Below are 23,044 nucleotides of genomic sequence, written 5' to 3'. Positions count from 1 at the left end.
AGAACCACCTTTGGCTTGACACTTGCATGCCTTTCCTGGACGAGGGCATATTGCCTTGGCAGGGCTTACCAGAAGGCATCCACAAACAGTGAGCTCTCCCCACATGTGAGACCTGGTCGAAGCAAGTAAGGCGATCGAAGGCTTTGTTCGATTTGATCCAGTAACGGCGGAAGGGGGGGTGGCGGCTTTGCGACGTGAGAGGCGGATGGGAAAAAGCCGAATGGATGATAACAAGCTCCTCCGTAAGGGAGGTCTTGGAGATGGAGCGCCCGGATTGTTTGTAAACCCGGACATACGTCTTCAGCGGCTGTCTCCGCGAAGAGAGTGGAGCATCAAGATGGAAATCAGCCAACTGACATCGGCCGTTGTACCTTTTGCTCGGCGGTGCAGTGCTGTTATGCAGGCAAGTCTGAGGATTCGTTCAGTGACTAATCGCAAAAAATTGCCAGACCTGGCAGTCCGTGATAGGTCCAAACGCTCTAGCCGGTCGGTAAGCAGGCGAGATCAAAAGGTACCTACAGCCTCGCAGGATATATGTGCAGTGTCATGTACAGTTGGTGATGAGCCAAGAGCTCATTGAATCTGGAAATTCGAGTGCGGCTGAGCAGTCCGCATAGTTGGGGACTGTTGCTTCTGCAGTCTCGATGGACTGGAAAGCCACTTGACAGAGAGTGGTGCGATGGGAGAGTCCTCAAGGAATTCGGTGACAAAATGTTGCATTTATTTGCACCGTTCGTGTTAGCAGCATGGCTTCTGATTCGTGATTCAGTCATTGGTGCCACACCGCACACCTTGTTGCAGCCCCACGTTTGCTGTCTCTGCGGATGGTGGGTGTGAACGTGACTAGGACGCCTACGTTATCATTATCGTGCAGATGGTTGAGAGGTTGCGGCTCATGCAAGTTTGAATGTGGTACGCGCCCCGGAGCCTCCTGGAGGTTGCCTTCTGCGGGCCTCTGGGTGATATCTGGATGGCTGATATGCATGTCCCCTTGCATATCTGGGTGTAACTAGAGGTCCAATGGCAGCCCGTCGTGCTGCCATGGGCTGTTATGGGAAAATGGCTGCCTTGCGCATTTTCTACGCCTTGTGCCAGCAAGGTGAGGCCAGCAATGATATCAACTCACAAGGCAGACTAGGGAGGCTGTGTAGTCGGGGGTTAGCGACTTCCATCTCCTGATGGTGAGACAGGTAGTAGCAGGGCCCTTTTTCGCCTTCTTCTAGCCTGTCTGCCACTAGGCTCACCGTCATCATCTGGCCCGTTGTTCCCGGATTCGTCGCGCGATTGTTCAGCTGATGGCTGGGGAGCGGTACAGATAAAACGGGCAGGCCACTGAGTTACGAACCCGTGGCACTTGGATGGAAGGGTATATAACTGATTCTTTGTGATCTCGTTGTCAGCTCGAGGACTGCCATCAAGGATGCTCACCCCCCTTCCTCAGGATGGGCATCCATGGTTCACCTTTTGCTGTGGGCCGTACTTTTTTCTGCGTGTATGCCGATACCCACCAACGGTCTTATGCATATCTGCCCAGGTCACGAGATATGCCTACAACAATACAGTGATGCTTCAGTGCACCGAGTCAAAACATTGCAATTATTTTGTTTCCTCCAAACGCTATCGACACTCTGCAGTGTCCGTGAGCCCAATGTCTCACTAAAGAAAGCCCCAACGTTAAGGTTACGTCGCTAGACCACACACGACCATCTTGCCGGCACACAACAAGTTCAAACCTCATCCTCGAGAAACTTGTAGGCAAACTTAAAATCTGCCTTCCTGCGGTTCATCCTGGGGCTCTGTCAGCAGCGATTCGTCCATGGTATCTTTACGGAAGGGAGACCAACCATGTGCTCTCATAATCGAAGAAGCGGTACGTCCCCTGTTCAAACTCTTCGGTAATCGACTTTGGCTCTTCGTGTCTCTGGAACCATGTCTGGTATTGTTTATGGAACCTCCAACTCTGGTCCTTCAAAGCCCTCGCGGCAAGATATTGCTGGTATGTCCCCTGCTTGTAGTAGAAAACGTAAAAGAGTGTGTCTGGCTCGATTCGTTCGTACAGTCGTGGGTCATCCAGGATATCTAGCGGCTCTTGTGGGAAGTGTGTGTGCGCGAGGTATTTCGTCTCCGGCACATACGCGCGGGGTGGTTCGGCATCCGCAGCTTCAGGCTTAGCCGCTTCCGATGTGATATGCATCCTCTGGGTCAATGGTGAGTTTATTGACGCCGTCCGCTTCTTAGTCACTTCGTATGATTCCACCAGGTCTTGGAGGGCCGCAGGGAGATGATATATCGACTCTTCCTCTTCCTCTTCCTCTTCCTCCAGGATTGGCTTGATGCCATTAGAAACGCCGTTCGCAGCCGGTACTGGTGCTGATACTGGAGCCCCTTGTGTTGACGCCGAACCTGCTATGAAACATCTGTTAGCTCCTTGCCCGTCAAGTCCAGTTTTTGACTGCCTAAACAAACCTCGCGCGGGGGTGGCATCTCCGTGATCTGGAGCTGCTGGTGTGACGGTTGGCGGTTGTACAGGAGCCTTGCCCTTTGATGCTGCAGATTTGGGCGCTTCCTTGGCTGGCGGCTGGGCAGTTTGTAGGGGTGCCCTGTCCTGCACCACCGGTTGTATGGGTGCTGTGCTGGGAGAGTTGGTAGTACTTGTCCTCGGCTGACTTGGTGCTAACGGAGAGGCGGCGGATGCTGGAGGAGCACCTGGCGGAGGGGGTAAAGGCGCAATGCCCACGTTGTTCTTATCGCTTGCGGCAGCGGCTGCTGCTGCGCTGGCATACTTCAAACCCTCGGCGGGCCGGGTTGGTAGCGCTGCCGGCTTCATGGCAACATTGGCCTGGACCCCATTGCTGTTGGCTGTTTGCGAGTTGTGGACGGTTGCGAGTGTTGGGAGGGGTGACTTTTGGGCCGAGGGACGTCGTGTAGCCGACCCTGTCACAGCATCGGCCACCGTGCGTTGCTTCCCAACCGGAGCAGCAGCTGCCGGTCTTGTCGTCTCGGGCTCAGGGGCTGGCTCCTCTTGAACCGACTGGGTGTCCTGTGATGAGCCCTTGTCGTTCTCCAGGTTCATACCAAAGGCATCCTCCTCTTCTTCCAGGTTTAGATCGTCGTACATGCCCTCGTCCTCGGGGAAATCGTCGTTCATGCCGTCGGACACGTAGTACTTGATGCTCTCCTCTAGGTCCGTGACTTGCTCGGTCTCGACGCCCCCATTTTCGAGTGAGCGACGAATCAGCTCCAGCTTCCCTTGGTGCCATTTATGCCGTTCGATGATGCGCTCTATCTCGGCGATGCGCTCCAGCTTGGTTGCCTGGCCCTTGCCCTTCTTCATGGTGGCTTGTATCGATTCTCCTTCGGCCTCGAGGGTTTCGATTTGCTGCTCGAGTTCGTCAACCATGTTGCTCAGGAATTCGCTTGCCTCCAGCTTCGCTTGCTCCTTGGGGTCCAGCTTGGTGGCGGCTGATAACCCCTCTTTAGAGTACGCCTTCGTCTTCATCGCCTTTTCGACAGCCTTGAACTTCTCCATTTGCTAGACAGACGGAACACACCAGTAAGCACACAGCACATCCTCTATCATCAAACTAGGTAGGCAACCAACCGTCTCTATCAGCCTCCGCTGCTCCAGCAGCGGCCCCTTATCCTTGATATCATTGCTAGCAGCCCATGTCTTGATCTGATCGCGCAGCCTCTGCAACTTCTTGATTTCTCGCTTCAGCTGATCTTCTAGCTTCTCCTTTTGCGCCTGATTGGTGGACTGCTCAATCTTCTCGTAAATGGCCTCGAAGTCGGCGACACCTTCAGCCACCTTCTTGAAGCACTTGTCGACTTCCTGCTGCAACTTTCGTGCCGCCATCTCGCTGGTACTGGTGCTGCGCTGTAGGAAACGTAAGGTTTAGGGTGAGGGGTTCGTTTGGTGGCTGCCGTCGCGCGACCAAATAACTCGGGGGCAGGCAATCAGCCTTTCTCTCCAGGGTTGAAGTAGTCGGAATATGACTGCCAAAGCTGCAATTAGCTTCGCCCCGTCCAACAACGTCACACGGCCGGGTAGGTAGGTTATTTACCGTGGGGATGATTGCAGCTCTGTCGGCGTAAAAAAGGGCGACATGCGAGAAGGGGAACAGGTAGTGGTTGGTATTGAGGGGGGGAAAGGGAAGGGAATGCGAAGTCGCTGAAACAAACCAGGTTGTTTGCTGATGCAGCAAGAGATGGCAGGCTGTCGGCCAAATCAAAGAATGGCAAGCCCAGCTCAGACACCCTCACCTCGCCCGCCCGCTGCTGCCCTGTGTGAGACCTGGGATTGGGACTCGCACTAGTATCCACTATCGCCCCCGATAAAGAGCCTCGCTCTCGGGCCTGATCAATTGGGTTACACATGGAGCAATTCACTTGGCTACTATCTTTGATTAATGACGGAGCAATTGACAGCACCCTCCTTGCCATTTGTAATCTTCTCTCGGCTTGTTTCTCCGTGTAAAAGGGGCAATTGCACATGGCCAACTATCTGTTCTGTTACACAGGACTTGGCTCAGTCTTGCTTGGAGTAACAGGGATGCTTTCCTGGATCCACTTTTATAAGCCAACAAGGCCATTCAGCTGGCCGCCACTGGCTGACAAAGCCCAACTCTCTACAACTTGACCATTTCACGAAGTCTGCAACATGAAGGGTATGTCACAGTCCTCCGAATGCCTTGGGATATGCTTTCAAGACCCGAATCTGAGCGATATATAAATAGCCATCCTTCAACGAGTGCTTTCAGCCTCGGTCACGGTGGACCAGGAGCTGGTTTCATCGATAGGAAAAGGCATCTTGGTCCTGGCTGCAGTTGCGCCGGGTGACACTGAGAAGGAAGCTGATGCCCTGGCAGCGAAGGTCCTCAAGTTGAGGCTTTGGGATGATGATACAGGGGGCCGTTGGAAGAGGAATGTCCAAGATATCAACGGCGAAGTACTATGTGGTGAGCAATACTCTGTTTGTGAGTTGTCGGTGTTGCAATGATCCGTATGCTAAAAATGGCCCTGATAACAGTATCACAATTCACGCTCCTAGCTTCTACCAAGAAGGGCAGCAAACCGGACTTCCACGGTGCCATGGGAGGGGACGAGGCCAAGAGCCTCTACCAGTATTTCTACCGCCGAGTTCAGGAAGGCTATGCTGCCGACAAGGTGAAGGATGGCGTCTTCCAAGCCATGATGCAGGTTGCCCTCGTAAATGACGGACCGGTAAGCCCCAGAAAGCGCCACCTCTTTCCTTTTTTCTTTGGGTGTTTTGCTTATATCAAACAAGGTCACTCTTGAGGTCTCAGCAAGCCCTCCCAAGGAACAAGACCAGAAGAAGCCAAAGACCACAGAACCGCCCAAATAAGGACTCATCCGTCCGTACTGCTACACCGGCGGGTGTCTCTTCAGATCATCACGCGATTATCCAAATAAAGACAACTGGTGAGCTCATACCGTGTGATGCTATACTCAGCGTTGTTCCTGCCAGGCATGCGGTGGTGGTTTGAAGTCTGGAGAAGTGTCCCGGCAGGCATGTGGGCGAGATGGCACCTTTCCAAAACAGGTAAGATTCCAGGTTGCTTGCGGCTTCTTTTAGTCCAGTGGCCCCACCGCGACCCCAACCCCTCATTCATTGTCGGTGCTTGACTGTTGACAGCCCCACCATTTCGAAGGTTCAGGAAGCTCCCCTCAATGCCTGTATTGATGTCTGCCAATGCATCCAACAGGCCGAGTTGCGATTGAAAAGGACCATTGACATCCCCAATACGTCTGTGATCACTCTAGCCTTCCATCCACACTGCACTGTTAATTTCTTAACACCCAATTCTACCCACAACATCGAAACTAGCCCTCTCTTCAACGCGGCCCCTTGAGCACCATTTACGACTGCGCGCGCTTGTAAACGCACCAGGGGAACTCTCCTTCCAATTTTTCTCCCCCTTCAAGAAACAACCCATTCCATCTACCCAAGACACTTGTTATAGCAACCATGAGCAGCACCGAGGAGACAAAGAAGGCTCGCAGCCGCGTCTTCTTCGACGTTACCATCGGAGGAAAGCCCGCCGGCCGCATCACATTCGAGCTTTACGATGACATTGTGCCCAAGACGGCCGAGAACTTCCGCGCTCTCTGCACGGGCGAGAAGGGTATCGGCAAGGCCGGCAAACCTTTGCACTACAAGGGGTCGCTATTCCACCGCATCATCAAGCAGTTCATGATCCAGGGTGGTGACTTCACGGCCGGCAATGGCACAGGCGGCGAGTCCATCTATGGTGCCAAGTTTGAGGATGAGAACTTTGAGCTGAAGCACGACCGTCCTTTCCTGCTGTCCATGGCTAATGCTGGTCCCGGTAGGTAACACCGGCTAGGTGTCCTCGTCATATAGCTTGCGCAGTTTGACTGACTAGTGTTGGCGTGACCACAGGTACAAACGGTTCCCAATTCTTCATTACTACTGTGCCGACACCACATCTCGATGGAAAGCATGTCGTTTTTGGAGAGGTCCTCAGCGGCAAATCCGTCGTCCGTCAACTCGAAAACCTCACCACTCAAGCCGACAAGCCCACGAAAGATGCCGTCATCGCCGACTGCGGCGAGCTCTCCAGCTCCGAAGCCATCACCGCCGACACCAAGACCGCCGACGCCTATGGTGATGAGTACGAAGATTTCCCCGAAGACCAAGTTAGTGGCAACGAAACTCTTTCCGCCTCTCAGATCCTCAAAATCGCCAGCGACTGCAAGGAGTTTGGCAACAAGGCTTTCAAGGGTGGCGACTTGAGCGTGGCCCTGGACAAATACCAAAAGGGCTTGCGCTACCTGAACGAGGACCCCGATCTGGACAACGAATCCGATGAGACCAAGTCCAAGCTCAGCACTTTGCGCATCTCGCTCAACACCAACGCGGCGCTCATGAATTTCAAGCTGGAGACGTGGGATGACACGGTTCGTTCTGCAAACGGTGCTCTTGCCGTGGCTGGCATCTCAGGCAAGGAGAAGGCAAAGGCTCTCTACCACCGCGGACGTGCTCAGCTGCGTCTCAAGGATGAGGATGCTGCTCTGGAGAGTTTGGGAGAGGCTCAAAAGGTTGACCCGGAGAACGCGGCTGTCGCGAAGGAGCTGGCCGAGGTCAAGAAGGCGGCTGCTGCGAGACGGGCCAAGGAGAAGGCGGCGTACAAGAAGTTCTTTAGCTGAACGGGGCATGGAAAGATGATTGAGTTATGACTTTGCAAGCGATTTCGGACACACACAGGGTAGCCAGGTACCTTTTTCACACATTGTTTCTCTCTTCCTGGATGGGGTTTCATGGCGTCAAAACTCGCAATGGAAGAAAACTAGTGGAGGGGGCGGGGGTTGGTTCGCAGTAATGTTCATGCATACCCAAGATAAGCGAAGGGACACTAGGTCTTTTCATCAATACTAGGGATTGATTTTATTGAGAAGTTGATGTGTTATCCTGCATAGTATGTTGTGTTGCTGTCTTCTGGCAGCAACCGTTCGTGACAACCAAGATAGCAACGCCCAATGCTAGTAGGTTGTGCCGTGCAACTATATTTCGCAAATGCCACCTTCATCCAGTTACAAGACTGTATGTGATCCTTGTATACTCCGACCCGCCATCTTCCCCCCATGATGAATCCTTTCAGCGTCTCCAACGGCTATCATTAAGTTCTGGCAGTTTTAACCAAACCCACCTCCCTCGCCCCCCAACGCCGCATATACACAAAACGCATACATACACATATACTAATCCCTATCTCTACCCCGGTCCCTATCCTTCTCCCTCCGCTTATGTTCCCGCTCATATTCCTTGTCTCTTCCCCTTTCTTTCACCTGCTGCTCCCGATCCCACGGCGTGCCACTGCTGGGGGTAGACGAGGAGCTCGTCGCGCCCTCAGGCATATCAGGTGAAACCGTCCTCGTCTTACGAATAAAGCCATTGAGGAGCTTCCGAGGCAGGTTGCGCACCGTGCCAGCAGCACCACCACCGCCAGGGTTGCCGCCACCATAGGCACCAGACATCTCACTGCTTCTCGAGACCTGTCTGTTGTTGCCACCCCCATTGTTCCCTCCACCAAACCTCGAGTCAAATTTGCTGTGACTACTCGGGGAAAGCGCAAGGGATGTATGGTCGAGCACGACATCACTCCCCGCCGAGCCTGGCGGGCGGCCCTCGGCGTCAAACCAGAAGGCGATGTGGCTGCTGTTGCTGTATGGTGAGATGTGCAGTGTGTCGCCCAGGCTGATCCGATCAAGGGCATCGGTGAGACTGATGCGGTCATTGTCGGGGAGCTGGCTGACTGCGTCGACGGCGCTGCGGAGGGTTTCGATCTGGGAGTAGCAGGCTGTTGCTCGGCGGTGGAGGTCTACACACATGGTGTGGAATTTCAAAAGGTCCCCTGTGTACACCTTGGAAGCGCTGGCGGTGATGGGGTGGGCGTCCATCCAGAGCTTGACGAGGGCGGCGAAGTTGCGGCCGGGATCAAGGAGGTAGGGTAGCGAGGGGAAGCCTTCGCGAGCGAGTGGTGATAGCCGGCCCATGATGGCGACTGGGGTTGAGTAGGAGGCCTGAAGGGTCATTTTGGTGCGTTCGGCGGGGATAGCGCAGACGGCATCGAGAAAGTCTTTGAAGGCCTGGCGCTGTGCGGTCAGGAAGCGGTTCATGGGTTCCATCCAGGTTTCCTTCTTGCCGATGGTGGAGAGGTTTGCGAGGGCTTGGAGGCCCTTGGCTATGAGGGTTAGTGTGCGCTGGGCTCGGGGTTGAGGGTGGTCGCGCAGGAGACCAAATAGTTTCGGGTTGAGAATAGCTGGGCAGAGGAAGCGAAGGAAGAGGAAGCCAGACACCGAGGTGTAGGTTACGGTGCGGAGGAAATCTCCGTATCGATCCTCGGCTACAGCACGAATGTATTTGAGAATATGCCGGAGCTCGGGTGGTAGCCGTGACGCTGATGCAGCAATGCAGCCCCAAACCTCGTTTGTCAGCTGGATGAGGTGATTCCAATGATGCTGCGCATCCTCGCCCTGCTGCAACTTGCTGGGATCGACCTCGCAGTTGGGGTTGAGCTCGTTGATTTCAAATATCTTCTCGGCCAGTGTTTCGTGTAAATATTCCTTTCCAAGGCGGCGCATGTGAAACTCGAGTGCTTGCGTCAAGAGGGAGTTGCCCCTGAACAGCAAATTGGCCTCACCCTGAAGCGACTTGCCCATATCGCGAACAATTTGCTCCCTATCGCTCGTGGATTCTAGGGAATCATTGGACTTGAGCCGACTGCTGAACCTGGGCTTTTTCAGCGTGGCCTGGCTTCCAATGCCGTCAATCTCTTCCTCAACCATGTTCATCAGCCACTCGTTCGAGGTGCCTGAAACCTGGAATATGTTGAGAAACGTCTCGGCGACGCGCCGCAGGTTTCCGGGGAGGGCCTCGGTAATTTGCGCCGTTAGTCCAGAGCTAAAGCGATGCAGGAGGTCTGAAAGCGGCTGATAATGTTTAGATAGGAGCACCACAAGCTCTTCGTGATGTAGTCGTACCAGCATGGAGCCGACAGACTGGTGTCTCTCATCGCAGATCGGAAACCACTGCTCGTGATCCTTTCCTCGGTCGAGCTGATGCAGTGGTATATCAACAGCACCGCAGAGAACTTCAGCCAGGTTGCCTGTCCTGGCCAAGCCCAAAGTAGCTTGCAGTTGATGCGTGAAGCTCTCCATGTTTCCATCAATCCGTTTCAGCAGGACCGACAGATAAGGCAGCGACGCAGGGAGGTCCACAAACTCGCAGTCTTCCCGCCAGAACGGCTTTTTGGTGTTCATCTTGGTTGTCGTGCGAGCTCTGACCTCTCCATCGAGGATGACTTCGGCCAGATAATTGCCAGTGATTCCTTCGTGATCGGCGCTCTTGTTATGGCGATCCGAAGCTTGTCCGTCTGCAATAAGGGTGCGCCCGCGTAGTTTGGCCTCAGTAACCCTCACAGATATTGTCTTCTCCAGCCTAAAGGTCTCACCAGGAGGCTCAGCTTGGAGATCTGTCACCTCGCACACCTGTCCTCCACTGGCGGGATCCAGAGTGTAGACGTCAGGAACAGTGAATGCGCGCAAAAGCACAAACCAGACCTCAAACAGCACCCGCGACTCTAATGACACATATATTGGTCTGAAAATCGAAAGCTGGGTGGAGGTCGACGAGTATATGGGGAAAATGCCCAGGCAGTAGTCCTCGTCCAACACAGATCTGTCCAGCTGCTGAATGGCTGACCTGGCTAGCTGAGGCAGCTCAATGACCGAGAGCACCGTTACATCATTTTCCGTCATGAGCTTGAGCTCACCATTGTCATGAAGAATACAAGACACCTTTCTCCATGCAGTTTGCGCTGACTTGAGATCACGGGTCGAGGGTCGTTTGACGATGGCGCGAGGGGAGGTGGCGATGCCCTTGTCCCACAGCATGACCTTGCCAACTTTGATTACGGGGGTGTCGCGCAGGCCCGAAGAAGACACACGGCGCTTGACCTCGGGTCGTGCTGGAGCTGCTGTGGTGGTCGCGCGAGGTGGTGTCTGTTTTGAAGCGGGCGGTCGCAGTTGTTGCCAGCAAAGAAGCGCCGCCAGCCAGAGATCGAGCTCTTCGGCCACCAGCGGCCGCAAGAGAAGGGTTGATGTCAGCTGGGGAGCGATGAGTTCCAGGCATTGGTATTCTCCATCCATTTGTTCCATTGGCACCACCCTGCACCCACGCAGGTCAGGGACCAGTGTGGTGTGAAAAGGGCCCCGGTCCCCTGGGTCAAACATTAGGCTTCCTTTATCCTCTTCTATATAGCATACACCGCTGTGCCAGGGCCCGCCGCTTTCTTTCTGGTACTCTATATCGCCTCGCATCCTGCCGCACAGATTCTTCATCAGCAGCAGCACCTTGTTCGCATCAGTTGTGGGTATGGGCAGCAGCAACGAGTCAACTGATGGCGGGAGGGAAAGCAGGGGCGAGCTGGGCCGAGACGAGGGCCGTTTTGTCAAACGACTGCGGGTGCCTGCCGACTTCTTGTCCTTTTGAGCAGACGTGCTGAGTGATGTCTGCTGGAGATCTGGGAGTCGGTATGAGTCAAGGGGTGGCTGGAGAGGCGGCAGCCTGAGCTCATCAGCCACGGGGAGAGACGAGGAAAAGGAGCCGACGCGGTGTCGTGCCTCGACGGTCGGGGCAAGCTGTTGGCGGAAAGCACCGTCCATCGTGTGCGTCCTGGGACGAAACGAGGGCGGCGGTCGAAGCGGAGGACTGGACGAATTGGCCTCATAGGACCCGGCAAAGGAATCGTTAAAGACCACACCCTGGCGCCTCACAGGCAGGCTGGCCGGGACACCGGGTATCGTTCTGGGAGAGGTCTGAGGTGACACGGAACCGAAAGCGCGGGACGCCTGGCCAGTTCTGTCGCGGCTGTCGAGTGCGACGTCGGCCGGCTCAGGTGTGACGGCTGTGTCACCACGGTGCTGCACGACCAGGCTGGGACGAAAGGTGCTGCGAAGGTTACTGGTGGACAGCCTCTCCATGCCTCGCAACGACGGTACCTCGGACACTGGAGCAAGCACTGAGCTTTGTGCTGGACGCTCAGGGAGCGCAGGGGCGCCACCATTCCCGCTGACGCTGCTGCTGCTGCTGTTACTGCTGCCGCTGCTACCAAACGATCTGGTGTCCATGACGGCCGGCAGCGGGCTGGTCAGTCTTCGCTCCGGGGGTATACGGCCTCAGCGCATTCGCATACGCTCACTCAGAGCATGCCCTTTCTCTTTCTCTTTCTCTTTTCTCTTTTCTCTTCTCTTGTCCGTATCGCGTGCTTGCTCTCTCTGCCGCCACTATTGTGTCTTTTTGTTTCTAGGACCCGACCCGAGAGGTGGAGCTTGCTTTGTCTGCTCCGACGAATCAGTACTCCTATCGTTGTTTCCAGTTTTCAAGCACACCGACCATAACATCACCAAAGCACCATAGCAAGGAGAAACCACACGATCACAGCAAAGCTGGCACGTCAATCGAGCTCACGATATCTTCAAGGAACACGCCGACCGCAATGGGCTTAATTGAAGCCGCAGACGCGACGGTCACCAAGCCCTGCTGGAGATTGTACAAAACGGCGACTGCGGCCGGAGAGGATGGCGGACGGGCGGACGGGTCGTGGCGGACGGGTTCGAAGATCGTGGGGATCGGCGAAGGTGGGCTGTTTGGAGAATCGCCTGTCGCGATCGGTAGACAGCTCAGCGCTGGGGGAGACGGGGATATGCTTGCGTGAAGAATACTGCTATGCTGGTCTGGAGTGGTGTTGGTCTATACTTTGTACAATGAACACTACAGCATTGCTAACGACTATACTCTGTATGGAGAGGATGGATGCTTGCTAGCCTGGCTACGCCAGCTAGGGAATGCGGATCGAGAGGGCCGCTCAGGACCGTCCAGTCCGGAAAGACAAGCGTGCCAGACCCTTGCTCCACTACCTATGGACACGACAGCCGGGGACAGCGGGGCCCTGACATGCGAACGTCAACTTTTGAGTGGTCAGCGGTGCTCAGCAGCCCAAAGTAGCCCCGCAACACCTCTGTGTCCGTTTCCGTGACCGGCCACCCGCAACCAACAACGGCGGAAAACGACAGCCAAAACACCAATCTTCATATATGCTACATCATGCTACGCAGCACATCTTAGAAGCCTTCTCCAACCATGATGGTACGGCCACCACCATACCAAAGGGCCCCATTCCGAGCATCCAACCCCCTCTCCTGGCCCACGATCCACTCGCCAACATATTCTCCATCTTCCACATCCCAGACCTCACCTTCCAGCCACTTGTTCAAATCATCAATAGCTTGGACCCATTTCTGTCGCTGTTCCGGCGTCTCGTGGTCCGTCTGTGTGAGATATCGACCCAGCGTGATGTGGGCACTGGGAACAACATAACGTGACCCGATCTCTACGCCAGTCGACTTTGCTTCGTCAAAGACATCGCGACGCAGATGGTGGTAGGTGTAGGTGTCACTTCCCGCCGTGTCGTTCCCCAGCAGACCTGGATGGTTGATGTGTTTTGGGTGCGGTGCCACGGGTGGTGGTGAGAGCACCGCTTCGCCTGCCGCAGGCATGAACGAGACAGCCAATGCCGAGAGGTCATAGGATATAAAAGGCTTCACCAGACGAGCGCGCTTGGTGAAGGGCATGTTTGTCAGACTGGCGAGTTTCGGCCGCATGAGGGCCACCATACTTTCAATTTCAGCCGGTGATCGTGAATGGGCAATCTCGAGCGTGGTCATGTGCATCCGGTAAGTCGGCATAAGCCAAAGGTCTGGGAAGGTTCGGTCGGTCAGCTCTGCTCGCGGAAGGGGGAAAATGTGCTTACTGGGTGCTGCCTGTTTGAGTGCTTGCTGAAGATGAATAACCAACCGGATGATGTGATCTGGAGGCCTGGCCCAGAAAACAAGACAGTTGCGAGGGTCCTTGAATCCGGGCTCAAGCTTGGGGTTCTCTAAACGGAGTAAAAACGGATCGATGATGAGTTCTTTGAACTCGTGGGATAGAAACTTTTCTTTCTGTTGCAAGTTTCGGGCAATGCGATGGGTTGCATATAATGACTGAATCTCGGCCTGGGACCATGTCTCATTAGCAGGTTTCTTTTGTTTACATTTCGATGCCTCGAGTCTTGAACAATAAGTAAAGTTACTCTGGCGGCACTGATTCCGATTTTGCTTCGCATCCCTTCCAGTACCTTTGCCTTATTCCGTATTCTGTCCAGCGCTTTTTCCACAAGCTGCCGGCAACATCCCGACCGATAACCCGTCGTCTGCCGACACTTGGTGCTTATACACTTCCCCCCAATAGTCTGTTAGGGCTCAAGTCCGGATAGGGCCTCGGCCCCTTCGGGTTTTCCGCCGATGCTTTCCAAGCTTCTTCCCGCTCGCCCTCCGTAACCATCCGCGGACCTCCGGCCCCGCTCTAGTGCATGGACCGGTAACTTCCCCTCGTTGCCGACAGTCTTGTTCTGTTCCCTCTCAATATCCCTCTTCCCTCTGCCTCGCCTATTTCCCATCTTCCTATCTTATTTCTTCGGAATCCTCCTAATTCTTCCTCTCCTTCCTTCTTCTAACACCATGTCTCTTCTCGCTCCCTCAGTTTCCTCCCTCTGTCTTCAGCAACCGCCTGCTCCCCTCCACTACAAGACAACAAAAGTGCAATCACAGTATTCAGGAACGTACCGCATTACCATGACAAGCGTTGATCAGAGCGTTGTAAGGGTTGTCTCCAGGCTTGATCTCGATACCAGAAAGATCTTCCAACTTATTCCGAATGTCTGTCGACTCCAGCTCGGGCTTCGCCATCTCACCCATCTGAGCAGCTAATCAAGGATTTCGCTCACGTCAAGAATCCAGTCGTTAAAGCAGTGAATTCTCCAATCCCGGACCGTTTTCAACGTTGTTTTGCTGATATAGGGATCACTACGCAGCTTCGAATCCCGGACGGTTGTGTCTGTTGGGCATCGGATTGTGAAACAGGGATTTGATAATTATGTCCCAGCTGTCCAGCCACGTGTCTTGGCGGAACCCACCTTCAACGACAATGTCATCGTCCACCAATCAAGATCAATCCCAAGTTCTCAGCCGTGGATTTCTGATCCTTTTGGGAGCGTGTCGAAGTCTCATGGACTGTCTGGACTATTTCATATAGGTCCAATCTGTCTTCATCTTTTGTCAGTCGCTGGCTATCCCCCAGTTTCTGCTTCTGACATCTTCTTGCTCTAATACGCCACATCTCCACAAGGGCAACTTAGTGCTAGGTGCTGACTCCCCTCTCTCGAAATGGTATCATGGTATGCCCGGCCTCCCTATCGTTATATGGGCTGGCGTGGCTCTCTGATCTTCAACGCCTGGGCTCGAGCTTTGTGGTACATCACTTCCTTCATTGGTAAGAATGTGTGTAAGGCATTCCCATGACCCCTTCCAACTTCTTGTCAGCTTTGGTTGGAGACCTTGTGTTTTGGGGTTTGGTAAGTGATGCGGTTATGGGTAGACACATTTCCTGCGCCATGTTACTGCAGAAGCCCATCCGCCAGATGCAGCATGAAACAAAAGTCATTGCCGTCCTTTATTGCGGCTCAGCTTTCACGCTTCTTGTTTCTTTCTCGACAGGCACTAACCCAGCTCTTTTTCACATCTTCTGCTTCAACGCTCATTCAGCATGAACATGGAGACGCTTGTCGGAGTGATAGCTAAGATGTCGTTGGCCTCGATGCAACATATACAAGCTATGTGCTAGCGCTGTCCCTTTCTCAGGACATATCAAGGATGTTGCTGTTTTGTTATGGAGATCAACTTCTTTCTTTATACGTTAGGTGCTGAAGCATGAATGGTGCGTTAACTTCACAGCGCTTCCATGTTGTTTACTTGCCCCTGAGCCCCGTAGCCTGGCCGGGACATCATCAATATCAATATTGTTTACCTACCCCTGAATCTCTCAATCCAACTTGACCATTTGGGCATGTTCATATCATTCTCTCAAAGCATGCTGCCCACGTCCAAGTCTTCTCTAAGTTTTCTACTACGCCCTTGCGGTTCTCGCCGGCTCGTTGCTCCCGTCTCCACGGTTGCTCCCGTCTCCACGGTTGCCCCCGTCTCCACGATCCCGGTCTCCGCGCCCTAATTGCCAGCCCTCGCCCGGGCCGAAGCGGGTCAGCCTCGGAGCCTTGCGACTTTTCACAACTACCCTCCCGCACTGCTTTCGTTTACTTGCACCTTTTTCCTCCTCCAAATTTTCCAACTCCGACTTGTGTTTTTTCAGACATTCAACAACAAGGGTCCTGGTCTTGAGTATGACATCCGATGCATTTTAGCATACTTATCCGGATATATGAATAACAGCTAATTCAGTTTGGTAGAGACAACATGCCTCCCAAGCGCAAAGCCGACAACTTGGAGGCGACCAAGTCGTCCATAAAGACCAAGAAGAAGCCAGCCTCCTCGAACAATGACAAGCAAATTGCTGATGCTCAAGCTTCGAGCACAAAAGAGTCCGCCATTCTCACCGGCGTTGCCCCGTTGACCCAAGTGGGAGACATGTTCTTCGACATGGCCTCTCGGGTTCCGCCGCCTTCCAAGAAAACAGTCATCTTGCGGGTGGCGACTGTCTGCTCCGGCACTGATGCCCCCATCATTGCTCTAGAGGCGTTGATGAAGGCTGTTGAGATTCTTGGGCATCCGACACCGTTTCAGCTAGTTCATCAGTTCAGTTGTGAGATCGAGGCCTTCAAACAAGGCTTCATTCGAAGGAATCTACCAGCCCCGACAATTATCTACCGCGATGTTGCAGATTTGGCTTTGGCTGCCAGCAAGCTGGATGGAAAAGTGTAAGTTTATAACCTGATGCTGTGATGCCACTCGGCTAACCCGGCGCCACAGTCTCACCGCAGGCGGTTCCAAGGTTGAGATTCCCCAGGAGAAGATCGACATTTTCTTCTGCGGTTGCTCATGTGTCGATTATTCTAGTCTGAATATCAACATGACCAAAGCAAACAAAAAGGAGACCGAAGAGAAGCTTGGCGTTTTCCAAACTCTCGATAAATGGCTTCTTGATGATGACAACAAGAAGAAGAAGGACAAAGACATTAACAAAACGCACCCAGTGCGACGAAACAAAGATTTTGACCAAGTTCTCGACGAATGCCTTGATGGCATGGTGGACGCGAAGCTTGGTGAATCGATACGCACGTTCTTTTCGGCGCTCATTTTCATCAAAGAGAGACGCCCCAAGATCGTCATCCTTGAAAATGTCGACGGCGCTCCTTGGTGCATGTACACCAAACGGATTTTCCCACTTATCGGTTACAAGGCCGAATACCTTCAGGTCGATAGCAAGCGGTACTATCTGCCGCAAACACGCCAACGTGGGTATCTCATGGCAATTGACACTGACGCCGCCTCTTCTCCTGGCTGCCCCACGTTGGAAGAGGCCGAGTCGATCATAGCTCATTGGAGAGAAACCATGAAGAGCCTTGAACGTGCCCCCTCGGCATCTGTCGCCTCATTTCTCCAGCTGCCAGACGACATCGGTACGATCACGGCCCGCGCTGATATGGAGAAGCCTCGTACGACCAAAGACTCGGATTGGGGCACGAGCAGTCTTCGCCATGCAGCTGAGCGTAGCCTTCACGAACTTGAAATGGACGACAACCCCTTCAGCCAAAAGATGATGCGAAACCTCAAGGTGATCGGTCCCAAGCTTCCGCCGCAATCATGGCGTCGCTGGTGGTTACAACAAACATGCCGATCCATCGACACAATGGACATCATCGAAGCCACCGGCAACAAGGCGGGAATCCATCTCGGTCACAAGACCTGCGTCATTGATGTCAGCCAAAACGTCGACAGATGCACCCCCTTCAACCGTACTGGTTCCGTCAGCAATCTCAAGCAATCTCTGGGCATCATTGGCTGCATCACCCCCAGCGGCGCCCCCATTGTCACAGATTTGATGCGTCCGATCACTGGCACAGAGGCCATGGCTCTTCAAGGCATGCCCGTCAACGAGATGGCGATTTCGTCTGAAACTCAAGAGCAGCTTCGTGATCTGGCCGGCAATGCCATGACAGTCACCGTAGTCGGCGCAGCCACGCATGCAGCTCTCCTTGCAATTCACCGGCATTTTCCTACACTCTTCGACACCGTCAGCGGTCCCCTCGCCTCGCGGTTCAAGCACTACACGAGATCGCAGAAGTTGCTTCTTCAGCCTGGCATCCAGCAGCCCTCGACTACATCAGTCGTGTATGAGCCCGATACTGTGCATCGACTTGTTCGTGACATGATCCGCGTGTGTCATTGCCCACCACCCATTGTTTCGGATCAAGATGGGATTCCTAGCTATTTTATCTGCCGGACATGCCAAACAACCGTTTGTGAGGAGTGCAGTGGGAATCCCCTTCACCAGCTCGAACCCTGGAGGACCCATTCCCCCGGAGCTTCAGATGAAGAAGCGGCTCAAGTATCCTCTGATGGGGGTAAGGCGTCCCTCAAGAACCACCTTCCCCAAGCCTTCGTGCTTGGAATCTTTCCCGATAACCTGCCTGAGCTTCAAGGGATGAAACAGCCCCCGGCTTGCGAGATCCTGGCCAGCAAAACTCGCTATTTCTTTGGAGAGATCAAGGTCAGCGAAGTCGTCACCGCCACATACAAGTCCAGAAGGACCATCGCCCGTCTGGTTATCCACCCAGATGGAAAGTCTACCTGGTTCATTCATCACAACCCAGGTTCGAACCTCGACAATCCGCCCACCCTCCCTAGGACGTTTGAACCGAGCTCGCCCATTGCTCGCGGCGACTTCCACATGAGCGTCAATGGAGTCCACAACATCAAGTGGTCGTTTTGGATCCCAGACAGAATCAACATCACCGCCCTCCTCGAGAGAGATTCCAGCACTGCGGTCCGTATCTCCATTCCGCAGAAGCCAGAAGGTCTACCACATCTTGCCGAGGCCTAGTTCGCCACAGTAAGAGACAAAGTCTCGGGCACGTATGCGCATGCACCCGAGTGCGGGACAGCCGGTAATGAGCTATACGTCAGCCTACCCGAGTTCCATCAGACGGAGCCGACTTTCATCCTCCGCCAATGCTCTCGGACCGGTCCTGCTACAGAGGATTCTCTGGTCTGGTCAAGTGAGATGCGCAAGCTTGATTACCATGAGATCAGGGATACCTACATCCAGGCTCTTCCGGATCTGAAGCTCACCACATTTCCCGTTGGGCACATTGGCGAGACAACACTCTTCAGTCCAGGATATTGGACCGAGATTCAGCAAGACCACTCCCTCAGTATCTGGGAACGTCTCGAAGCTACTGAAATTCACTGGGGACAAACGAAAGATGTTACACCTATGTCGTCTTTGGGGGATAACGCTACTAGCCCTCCACACTTCTCACGTTTTGTCCTTGCTGAAATAACTGCCAATGTTGACCAATTTCCCTTGTCGGCCGCTCGAAGGCATATGCTCGAGGCTCATGGAACTCCGGGACAGTTCATCATGGTTCCCTCCAACATCACCGAAGACTTCTTGCATGACTTTGCATTCGCTGCAAATGCCTTCAGAGCCCAGAATCTCGGCGGACCTCGTGAAGAAGTCAAACATTTTACTGACTGGATTCGCATCGACCGGTCTGAGCAATGGTCAAGGCCACCACCTGAGATCCACATCAGCAAGACAAAAGGCAAGCGTTTAGCTGTTGAAGACCCTGATGAAGCCAAAGACTTTGAGGAGACTCTCCTCAACATGCCACGAGCCATTGCCATCGCTGCCCAGCTTCAAGATCCCGAATTGTGTCTCATAGCCACACTGCAGCCCCAAGTTCTGGCCTCAAGAGCCTATGCATACCTCTTACAAGCACACAGAACGGTACCAAGTGGCAGCAGGGAAATCCAGTCTGCAGAGACCTACTTCAAGGTTTATATCGATCATGCCAAGCCCCGAAACATGAGCTTCCCGGGCTTCCATCCTCTCATCAAGCCCTGCAATGACAGCAACAGACACGGGATCCAGTACGACGAAGCCGACAAGTACAGGATGATCAACCCACCTCGATTCCAAGCCGGTCGTCACAAGCTTCGCGACAGTCAACGAAATGCTGTTTTGTGGATGCTTCTCCGCGAGGAAAAGCCCGAGCCATTCCTAGAAACCGAGATTGAGGAGGAGGTGGTGACCCCTCTCTCCGTCCGTGTTGTTGGAAAAGCGACTTGGCCGACCAGATTTCCCTACAGCTCTCGAGGTGGCGTGGCGGCTCACGAGATTGGATACGGAAAGACCGTGGTGACACTTGCTCTGATCGATTCCCGATGCTGGTTCGACCGTGAGGCCTCTATCGAGGAGCGTCGCCAGGTTGATGAGTGCTGGCATGAGGAGCTCAAGTCCAAGTACGAAGAGCTCAAAGAAGTGGGACTTCCCCTCGCCGAAGATGAGAAGAATGAGTTCTTCATCCATCTTTCGGCGACTCTTGTGGTGGTGCCTGAGCACCTCACGGAGCAGTGGTCTCTCGAAGCGAAAAACTTCCTCGGTCTGAAGGTCGGAAGCCAGGTCATTGTCATCAAAACAGTGGCCCAGTTCTACCTCGGTCGGAAGTTGGACGTCCTGAGGAAGGCGGAGCTCATAATCATGAGCTCCAAGATCCTCGGTGACAAGTTCTTCGAGAAACTGTGGGGGTTTGGATGGGGTGATCTCGATCCCCCATTCAAGGATCTCTCGGGACGCGCGCGTGAGCGCTGGTACCGTCAGGCTCTGCGCAACCTGCGCATCCTGACGGCCAGTAAGCTCGCGGCTGCAGGCGGCAAAGACAACGCCGCAGCCGAGCGCCGTTTCTTTGGTCTGCAGGCGTCGGAACGTGAGGCTTTCCTGGCCAAGATCGTTCCCGATAGCCGGCGGAAGGACCAGAGAACCCCAAGGGATAAAGTCCCAGCTTCGCCGGCGAAGAAGGAAGAAGGGGGGGGCAAGTGCCGGGCGCTCGCACGCCCTGGTGCGTTTCGTGGCTACACAACTGCAGCTTCGCGCGTGTCGTATGGGACGAGTGCTCATACGACCACAAGGCGGACAACAAGAACATCCCGTTCTTTGTTGAAAACCTTGTCGCGAACGCGAAGTGGCTCCTCTCGGGTACGCCCAAGGTGTTCGGCCTCTCCGAGGTCTGCAAGACGGCCAAGGTTTTTGGCGTTCACCTGGCGCGGCCCGAACCGCGCATCATGCCCGGTCTCCCGGCCGTCACTGGTGGTCCGGTCTTGGAACCTGCTTCCAAGAGCGAGGAGTATCACGCCTACTCCTCCGCGCTCAAGAGTGCTTCTCTCGCCCACGAGAGACACTCCCAGGCCCAGGCCTTCGTGCGGCAATTCTTCCGCGCCAACCGCGTTACCGATGATGGTGGCACGGCTCTCTCTTCGGTGGAGGTGGTTCTTCCTGTCCGCATGAAAGGAGTGACGGCAGCGCGCTACTACATGGCGCACCAGGAAGCCCTCGATGCCGACATGGACTTTGCAGCCATATCCAGTCACGTACGCCAGCAGCCAGACTACTCGAAAGAAGATATGGGGGATTCAACCAAGTCTACGACCATGATGTTGGGTCTGTTGGCCAATGATGTGGTGGCTGTGTCTCGCGCCTTGACACTTCCAGAATTCGAGAACTCCCTCACGAGATCCCATTGCCGACTGGCAACGTCCGTCAAGTTTCTTTGGGATAAGGCTGTGTGGCTCAATAAATGGCTTACTTACCTCTACCGCAATGAAGTCAAAAAAGAACAAGAGAACCTGCAAAAAGAAGCAGCAATGTGCTCATTCCAATACCTCTGTAAAGAGGTGAATGTGGCAAGGGAAGGAGACTTCAGGCACTACGGGGGAGGAGAAGAAGTGTTCAACTGTGTGGCTCATGCCATGGTCAACGGCTGTCTTCCGACTGATCCTACCGTCGATCCTGCCGCTATCATTGCCCAACCCATGAAAGAATTCGAGGGTCCCTGGGTGGACGGGTACGATCAGTCCAAGGCTCATTTTACCTGGCTGCACTTCTTCGACAAAGCGGAGATCGAGATTCCCAAGACAGTCAGCAACGAGACCGCGGTACGGCTTGCTGAAGACCTCTGTGCTCTACGCCGCACACTGCACATCAACACTCCCCTGGCAAAGGCCCCCCTTCTCCCGGGCGGCTTTGATCCGGAGCCTCTGTTTCACCCCAGGCCTAATATGCCATTGCCTGATATTCGCAATGGTCTGGACCAGGATAAAACGACCCTCGGCAACTGGACTGTCAAGGAACTGATTGAATTTTGCCATGCGCACAGAGACCTCATGCCGGACAGACCTGAGTATGATGACGAAAAATGCCTACCTTTTGATGCCGAAGGTCTCCACGTCAGCGCCAGTACGACCAGGAGCCAGCTAGTGTCCAAAGCAGTGGAGTTGAACCTGAAATCTCACGGCGCCGTACCCAAGCTCCGTCAAGCACTCTGGGAACATAGCAAGAACATAGGTCGTGGAGGTGCCTACCGCGACGGCAGACCCCAGTCCCTTAAAGACGGTACCTTCAAGAATCCAGAAAATAAGTCCGCGATGCTTTCAGAGTTCAAATCGACGGTGGCCGAGCTGATGAAGACCATGGGCGACTTCAAGAACGCCACGAAGGAACTCGCATTCATGCCCAAGTTTATCCAGTTCTCGACTTCTCCGGACAGGGACCAGCTGCTGCAATCAAGGACCTGCGATGGTGAGAGCTGCGGGAGACCCCTGACCTCCGCGAGCCAGTCTTACATCGTGGTTGCCTGTGGACACATCTTGTGTTCTGCCTGTCGCCATCCACAGACGGCAAGGCTCTGCCCTGCCAGGAAATGCTCGTCCTTCATCAAGGAACGCCCAGTCATCCCCTGCACCGAACTCAACGACAACGTCAAGATGTCCAAGGTGGACCACATGATGGAGCTGGTCAAAAGCATCATCGCCAAAGATGAGCGTGTTTTGGTATTCGGCCAGTACCAGTCCTACCTCGAGAAGCTGTGGTCCAGGATCAAGGAGATAGATCCCAAGGCCACTAACCTGGCTTTAGTCACCAGCTCGAGGGATACGTCTGCTATGTTGGAGAAGTTCAAGTCAGGAATCGGGGGCAATGTGATGCTCCTCAACATTGACAATGATACCAGCGCCGGCAGCAACCTCACCGTCGCCAACCACATCATCTTTGCCAACCCCTACTTCCACCCCAACAAGCACCACCAGGCCATCACGGTTCGCCAGGCCAAGGGCAGATGCCTCCGGTACGGACAGACGAAGACTGTGTATGTGTACCACTTCATGATGGCACACACGGATGAGGACCGGCTTCTTCGTGAGCACCAGGTCGATAACCCGGCCATCAAGAGATACTTTGACAACGTCAACGGCGGTGAGAACGGAGTTATTGTGAGTAAGCACTGCTTTAATGTGCCGGGACAAAGGAGATACCGTGATTAAGTGCTGCTCGATGTATGTTGGGATGAAGGACATCCATAATGAAGTGCTACTCATACTAAATATATTATTG

At 54.1% G+C, this 23,044-nt stretch overlaps 7 protein-coding genes across 7 annotated transcripts; 3 read left to right on the top strand and 4 right to left on the bottom strand.

The window, feature by feature from the left end:
* Window positions 1-300: 300 nt before the first annotated feature.
* On the bottom strand, window positions 301-773 carry QC761_403025 (uncharacterized protein; the record flags this gene model as incomplete). Its single annotated transcript, XM_062878580.1, has 2 exons — window positions 301-409; window positions 520-773. The coding sequence occupies 2 exons, from the start codon at window positions 771-773 to the stop codon at window positions 301-303; spliced, it is 363 nt and encodes a 120-aa protein (XP_062732073.1).
* A 761-nt stretch (window positions 774-1,534) lies between these two features.
* Window positions 1,535-4,437, bottom strand: NOT5 (General negative regulator of transcription subunit 5). Its single transcript, XM_062878579.1, has 5 exons — window positions 4,065-4,437; window positions 3,602-4,005; window positions 2,467-3,532; window positions 1,845-2,406; window positions 1,535-1,788 (listed from the first exon to the last, which is right to left on the bottom strand). The coding sequence occupies exons 2-5, from the start codon at window positions 3,854-3,856 to the stop codon at window positions 1,728-1,730; spliced, it is 1,944 nt and encodes a 647-aa protein (XP_062732072.1). The 5' UTR covers window positions 3,857-4,005; window positions 4,065-4,437; the 3' UTR covers window positions 1,535-1,727.
* On the top strand, window positions 4,379-5,365 carry DTD1 (D-tyrosyl-tRNA(Tyr) deacylase; the record flags this gene model as incomplete). Its single annotated transcript, XM_062878578.1, has 4 exons — window positions 4,379-4,667; window positions 4,737-4,958; window positions 5,030-5,223; window positions 5,288-5,365. Exons 1-4 carry the CDS (start codon window positions 4,661-4,663, stop codon window positions 5,363-5,365), a joined length of 501 nt encoding a protein of 166 aa, XP_062732071.1. The 5' UTR covers window positions 4,379-4,660.
* A 624-nt stretch (window positions 5,366-5,989) lies between these two features.
* CYP41 (cytochrome P450 monooxygenase 41) lies at window positions 5,990-7,482 on the top strand (the record flags this gene model as incomplete). Its single annotated transcript, XM_062878577.1, has 2 exons — window positions 5,990-6,350; window positions 6,425-7,482. 2 exons carry the CDS (start codon window positions 5,990-5,992, stop codon window positions 7,189-7,191), a joined length of 1,128 nt encoding a protein of 375 aa, XP_062732070.1. The 3' UTR covers window positions 7,192-7,482.
* A 261-nt stretch (window positions 7,483-7,743) lies between these two features.
* Window positions 7,744-11,673, bottom strand: BUD2 (GTPase activating factor; the record flags this gene model as incomplete). Its single annotated transcript, XM_062878576.1, has 1 exon — window positions 7,744-11,673. The coding sequence occupies one exon, from the start codon at window positions 11,671-11,673 to the stop codon at window positions 7,744-7,746; it is 3,930 nt and encodes a 1,309-aa protein (XP_062732069.1).
* Window positions 11,674-12,666: 993 nt separating this feature from the next.
* On the bottom strand, window positions 12,667-14,513 carry QC761_402970 (uncharacterized protein; the record flags this gene model as incomplete). The annotated part of the gene is made up of 3 exons (XM_062878575.1): window positions 14,209-14,513; window positions 13,356-13,599; window positions 12,667-13,301 (listed from the first exon to the last, which is right to left on the bottom strand). Exons 1-3 carry the CDS (start codon window positions 14,338-14,340, stop codon window positions 12,667-12,669), a joined length of 1,011 nt encoding a protein of 336 aa, XP_062732068.1. The 5' UTR covers window positions 14,341-14,513.
* Window positions 14,514-15,891: 1,378 nt separating this feature from the next.
* On the top strand, window positions 15,892-22,974 carry QC761_402960 (uncharacterized protein; the record flags this gene model as incomplete). The annotated part of the gene is made up of 4 exons (XM_062878574.1): window positions 15,892-16,352; window positions 16,405-18,421; window positions 18,479-20,475; window positions 20,526-22,974. 4 exons carry the CDS (start codon window positions 15,892-15,894, stop codon window positions 22,972-22,974), a joined length of 6,924 nt encoding a protein of 2,307 aa, XP_062732067.1.
* Window positions 22,975-23,044: the final 70 nt, after the last annotated feature.

Source organism: Podospora bellae-mahoneyi, chromosome 4 (genome assembly GCF_035222275.1).
Source record: "Podospora bellae-mahoneyi strain CBS 112042 chromosome 4, whole genome shotgun sequence".
NCBI classification, from domain to species: domain Eukaryota; kingdom Fungi; phylum Ascomycota; class Sordariomycetes; order Sordariales; family Podosporaceae; genus Podospora; species Podospora bellae-mahoneyi.
This window is presented reverse-complemented; position numbering and strand designations above follow the sequence as displayed.